The sequence below is a fragment of the Corvus hawaiiensis genome, chromosome 1 (genome assembly GCF_020740725.1).
Source record: "Corvus hawaiiensis isolate bCorHaw1 chromosome 1, bCorHaw1.pri.cur, whole genome shotgun sequence".
Classification (NCBI taxonomy): domain Eukaryota; kingdom Metazoa; phylum Chordata; class Aves; order Passeriformes; family Corvidae; genus Corvus; species Corvus hawaiiensis.
The window spans coordinates 71,627,279-71,633,278 of NC_063213.1; the positions used below are offsets into that span (position 1 = coordinate 71,627,279).

The following is a 6,000-nucleotide window of genomic DNA, read 5'->3' on the forward strand; positions in this document are numbered from 1 at the left end:
CACTGATCCCTCTGTTCCCTGTCAGCCATTATTTCCCAGAAAGGCTGTGCTGTATTTACAATTAGCCATTAAGAAAGGGGGGAGGGGGAGGAAAGCCTACGGAAGGGTTGCCGTTTCACTGCTGTGTCGACTACGGAGTATGTGATGTGCATGTTCAGCCAAGCTGACTCGGGTCTCTCAGTGTTCCCTGAGTAAACAAAACCACCACAACTTGGACAACTGCTTTTATGCTGAAGCCAGAACACTGCACAAAACTGACTTCCATTCCAGTAGTTCACGGGAGCCTGCTCTCCCAACTGCATTTGGTGGGACACACTGAGCAGCTACAACTGCTGTGCCAGCTCCAGGCAGGAAGTATGTTTCCGGTTACTAGCACTTTAAACCCAGAGGAACAGTGTCCAGTCTTACCACTTCCTGCAATTCAATCTTCTCCCCGGAAAGATGGACTTTCAGGATTAATTCTGGGATAGAACTAGACTTGATGCAGGCCAGCGAGCCAAAATAAACACTTTTTGGTCTGATGTTCCAAATTCATTGTGATTTCAATCCCCTAACATCTGCCCATTAGTTTATGGCCTGCCAAATGCATTTTGGCCTTTAAATGATATAAGCATTTACTTAATACATCTGAAGGCTTAGAAACTCATCCCTCTCCTTCAAGTACTCCTCAGGAGCATATCCCATCTTTAGCAAACAGAAGGAGCCATTCCTTTCATACAGCAGGCAATGCCGAAGTTTTCTACAAGTGGACTGAAATGGACTGCACTGCAAGCAACTTAGGAACAAAATCCAAAACCCCAACCCTTACTGCTTTGTACCCTTTTCTGTCAAGTAACTCATGAAAACCTGATGGGTTCAGTGGAACAGTACTATAAACACCCATCTTCCAGCCCTTCCTTCCCCTTTGCACGAGAGGCTATCTATAGACCAAAAACTGCAGAGCTCCATGAGAACTGCTTGGCTGCATAAATATGGGGCAAATTTTAAAGCCAATGCTTATCAAGAGGGCAGCAGTGAACGGCACTGGGGGAAAACCTCCGCTTAAACAGAGCTACTGCACAGGAGAAAGCTTCCGTTGTCACTCACTGCAAGTCCTCATCCCCGGTGACAGCCACCTCCTAGCAACAAGTGGCACATCGGCTTTCAAGATGAGCTTTGCTGTTTCCTGACAGCCACCCAAAAAAATCAGTTTTTCTCCACACAGAAGCTCCAGTTGTGACACTTTGTTGCTTTAGTGGAATCATTACCACCCCTTCCCCAACGTTGTCAGCCATCTCACTGAACCTGGTATTTCAGAGAACCAGCCTTCGAGCTGGTGACCCGACCCTGATTCTTGCCAAGTTCAAGCCTGTGTCTCATTTTGGGAAGGGGCAAGGGAGCAGGCTCCATATAAAAAATATTTCAACGTATTATATAGGTTTGAAGCCCCTAGAGAATGCTCTCTTAGGCAATCTGGTCTCTATCTAGCATGACTGTTATTATTATTTCTATTTTTACAAGTTTAGTCAAGCTGTTGCTTGTATTCCTGCATCGTACAGTGGCCTACAGCGTACGAGGCAGCCAGTTCAGTACTGTGCACCCTGCACTCCAGCACGGCAGAGTTCCAGAAAAAAAAGCAGTGTTCCAGAAAGCATGGCAGGCTAGGAAAATCAGCCCTTCCCCCCGCCAAGAAATTCGTAGTAGACACTCCGCAGCAGGTTGTGGGGGCGGCCGGGGCTGACACTGTCGTGGTAGGGGGAGGACGGGAGGGACTACATCCCAATGGGGGGATTCGGGGAAAGCAAGCAGCCGCTCTTACGAAAACGAGAGACCGATGGAAGAAGGACCCGCTGAGATGGCGCAGCAGGAAGAGCGCAGGACGCGGCGTTACCTGGGCTGGGTGGCGGCCGAAGCCCTCCTCTTCCTGGTCCCCGCACAGGGCTCTCCGCAGCCGCTCCAGGTGCTCCCGCAGTGTGACCCGCTGGTGGAAGGAGAAAGCCGGGTGCAGCGAGGCCATGGTGAAGAGCAGGAGCAGCTCCTCCTGGGCGCCGCAGCCCAGGCCCTGGGCGGCGGGGAGCCCGGCCTGCCCGTTCTCCGCGGCTCCGTCCATCACCACCACCACGTCCCCCTCCTCCTCCTCCTCCTCCTCCTCCTCGGCCGGGGCCCGCCGCGCCGCCGGGCAGCTCTGCAGGATGGAGTCCACCTGGGGCAGGAGGCGGTGCAGGCGGCCGGCGGCCTCGCGGTTCTCGGAGCCCAGCAGGGCCAGGTAGACGATGAGCTTGGAGCGCACGGCCGGGTCGCGGAAGTCGCCGAGCTGCCCGGGGTCGCTGAGCCCGTTGGCCTTGGCCTCCGAGTCGCGGAGGCAGTGGTAGTCCTTGCGGGCCAGGTCCTCCAGGCAGGAGCCCAGGAATCGCAGCTCCAGAGGGTTGCACAGGTCCAGCAGCCCCACCATGAACTCCAGGCGCTGCGCCGAGCCCAGCACCAGCCCGAACCACTCGTACACCGTCTCCTTGTCGGTGCGGGCGGCCGCCGAGCCGGGACCGCCGCCGCCCGGAGCGCCCAGCGAGGCGGGGGGGGGCGGCGGGCCGGGCCCAGGCCCCGGCCCCAGGCCGTGCAGCCGGCTCGGCCTCTCCAGCCCACACCCCCTTCCCGCCGCCGCCGCGGCGCCCCCGCGGGCCCGGGGCACCTGCTGCTGCAGCGGGAGGTGACAGTCCAGGGCACCATTGGGCTCCTTCAGCCCCGCCGCCGTCCCATCTTCCGCCGCTGCTGCCTTGTGGCTCGTCTGCTTCAGGGGCAGCTTCATCTTCAGCATCCTCGGCGGCGGCGCGGGGGGGACGCGACGCCCGCCGGCACCCGGCGGCAACGGGGAGGTGGCGGCGCTCAGGCGGAGCCGCTCATGCCGCTCATGCCGCTCATGCGGCCCGGCCGGCGCGGGAGCGGCGCGCGCACACGCGGAGCGGGCGGGAGGGCGGCCGAAACGGTCCCGGCGGGCGGGGAGGGAGGAGTGGGCGGGCGGGGCGGGGCTCGGTTGCGGCGGCGGCCGTTCCCCGTCTCCGCCTCTCCCCGGCGGTCCCCCCTCTTCCCGCCTGTGTCCGGCGCCCGCGCAGAGCCGGTAGGCGCCGGCGGTGGAGCGCTCGCGACCCCGGGCCGGCGCGGCGGGACCGGCTGAGGCCCGAGCTCCCGGCGGGGCGACGGGGGCAGGGGAAGGGCGGGTGGCGGGCGGAGCGCGCGCGCGCCTCTCCGCCTATGGGCGCCGCCCGCGTCAGCGCGCGCGCCCGCCCGCGGCCGGGGGGCGCGAGGCGGGGCGGCGAGTTGTGCGCGGGGCTGCGCGCGCGGCGCGCCCCGGGCACGCGCGGCCGCCGCGGCCCCGCCCCGCCAGCGCCCCCCCCGGCGCGCGGCGCAGGGAGCGGTGCCCGGTTTGGGAACGGGCGGGGGCCCCGGGTTTGTCCGGTGAGTTCCATTGGTCACGCCGATGGGAACAGGTCAACAGTTCGCCTGGGACCAGTCTGAGCGAGCCTCCGTATCGCCTGGCTAAACGATTTCCCTGAGATAAGGCCGTGCCTTGGCTGATGGCTCTGGTGTACGGAGCCACGTGGGTTTGCCCAAAGCCGGCAGGAGCGGGCCCAGAGCTGTGCCGTGCCGGTGGTGGAACAATGCTGAGTGTGGAAACATGGCTGCTACAGGCCTTTCTAATTTTTATTTCCTAATTTCTAAAGTCTGATGCAGTTGAAACTTCTGCTATTGTAAGATGTCTCCTTTTAAAAAATCACTATTGTTATAGGATCGTGGCTTTCCACCGAGGTTTTTTTTTTTTTTACAGTAGGGAAATAAAGGGAATATTGCAGAAAAAAATATAGTTCAGCAGAATGGCTTAGGGATACTCCGTTAGGAAATAGCAGGCTTACTGCTCTCTCATTTCCCCAATTGTGTTCCCAACTGTTGTGTTCCACAATGAAGAGCCTACAATTGTAAGATTAACCAGTGCTCTGAGTAATCACAAAGTTTCAGTGCTCCTCGCTTTGATTCCCCCACAGTTACATAAAGGAAGTGTATTTGAAAGGAGAACCAAGTCTGTGGCTTGCTTAACAGCACAGTGAAGAATAAAATTAATTTTAATTACAATTATGCAGAGCAGCATCCCTGAACTGCTTACAGCCTCAAAGTATAAACTGCCAGATCTGACTGCCCCTTATCTGTTTGTTCAGAAGCCGATGGTGCTATGATGAAGAGCTTTATCAAACAACTAAGAAACTGTCATGCAGATTATAATAGTCTTGTATGCATCACTCAGATTTACCACAGAGCAGTCTTGAATGGTGGTCACAGACTATAACATTTCCTGCATTCTTATATATGTACAGCAAACAACTGTATTTTACTTTTAAAAATTAAATGACTAATTTGAAGGTAGCTCATGTTGGGTTTATAAGTTCCTAATGGCTGTTCAGTCCTCTTCTAGTGACACAAATGGACTTGACCCTAACTCAGCGCAGCTCTCCTCACTCATTGGCATCACAGGAGCACTGCCGCTGTCCTCACCGCCTCTTCAGGAGTGGAATGAGGAGTGGGAAGTGGGTCAGACCTTACCCTTCCATCTCTGACTGCCAACAATTCTTTGCTGGTCCCAGGACTAGGGTGGTGAAGAAAAGTTGCATGAAGTCTCGTGAACTTGTTTTATCCTCTTTTATTTGATACTGTTTGGCAGTTATGGCTGGGCTGAACCTGTGAATCTTTCCAGATCCCTGCAGTCATTAGCTAAAGCAGCTATCATAATGCCACAGTAGAATATTTTCTTATGTTGTCATTTTGAAGCAGTAATTCTAGAATTACAGCAATTCTTGTCATATTATTGTTATATTTTTTTCCAAAGAAAAATTACTGTGACTGTCTTGGGGGATGTGCCAAGCTGGAATTGTGGAAGCACAGAAATAAGACGCGAGGTTTCTGCTTAGTAATTTGAACAGTTATTTAGTCTGAATAGAATTTGCAAGATCAGAATGACAATGATCCAAATGTTAGAAATAACATTTCCTACTTCAACAGTCTGTGATTCAAATAAAATGTGACATAGTTCCAAACAGATAACACTATAGAGAGTGAAAAAGGACTTTATTTTTGTGGTAATGGGTGGAAGGGGGTGGCAGAAAGAGAAGGTCCACTGGTCCATTCAAAAATCCACAAAGGTAAGGTAAATCACAAGTTCATGAGGGCAGTGCTTGAAAGTACACTCTTCTCGTCCAGAAAACACACACCCTATTTGTGACAGTTCCCAAGCTGATTCTTAGTTTAACAAATAAACTTAAGAACCTGATTAACTCAGTCCTTCTTAATTTTCCCTTCTTAAAGTCTTAAACTATGATACTTGAGGAAAACAGATGTGAAAGATGTGAAGTCAGGAGAGGAAGAAAAAAAAGAAGGGAAAGGAATGTTATGAGGAGACAAAAAGAAGACAAAGATATTCCAAGTGGATTTACAAGTAATTCAGTAGCTAGTAGCTGAGGGAGGTGTCAGCAAGGGAGAGGGCAGTGCCGAAAGAGAACTGAAACTTAAGAGCCCAAGAGAAATGAAAGTGAAACTCTGGACTGTGAATGGAATGAGGACATGGAAGGGAAGTGCTCAAACACTGACAATCTAGTACAATGGGAAAAGCTACTATAAAATTATCTTGCCTATAGCAAGTGCCCTGGAGGATTTTTAACCTGGGTTTCTTTAAAAAAATGTATAGCTTGCATAGGTCTTTAATGACTTGGGCCCACAGTCATGCTGACTTAGGGTGAGCAAATGTACAGAGCCTTAGAGGGAAAAGTATGTCTGTAATCTGTCTGAGCTGAAAGCCAGATGAACTCTGATGCAACACAGAGCAGGCAGAGGAGCAGCAGGACGGTGCTGCCGGTTCAGGAGCAGCACTTCTTTGGGAAGTGGGTTTCATTAGAGTACAGCAGGGGTCTAGTCTGACACCCCAGGACAAAGGGCAAGAAGCTGCGTCTAAGCAAGCCATGGTTGCCACTACTGGATTTGCAG

General features: G+C 53.5%; 1 protein-coding gene across 4 annotated transcripts in view; it reads right to left on the reverse strand.

Moving 5' to 3' along the window:
* Positions 1-2,912, reverse strand: part of ZCCHC2 (zinc finger CCHC-type containing 2) — a 45,054-nt gene extending 42,142 nt beyond the window's left edge. For 2 of the 4 annotated variants that reach the window (XM_048310788.1, XM_048310779.1), the window contains exon 1: positions 1,871-2,912. In XM_048310788.1, the coding sequence (XP_048166745.1) occupies positions 1,871-2,791 (921 nt within the window). In that variant the 5' untranslated portion in view covers positions 2,792-2,912. The remainder of the gene's footprint in view (positions 1-1,870) is intronic. The other 2 variants (XM_048310769.1, XM_048310762.1) reach the window with 1 other exon arrangement.
* Positions 2,913-6,000: the final 3,088 nt, after the last annotated feature.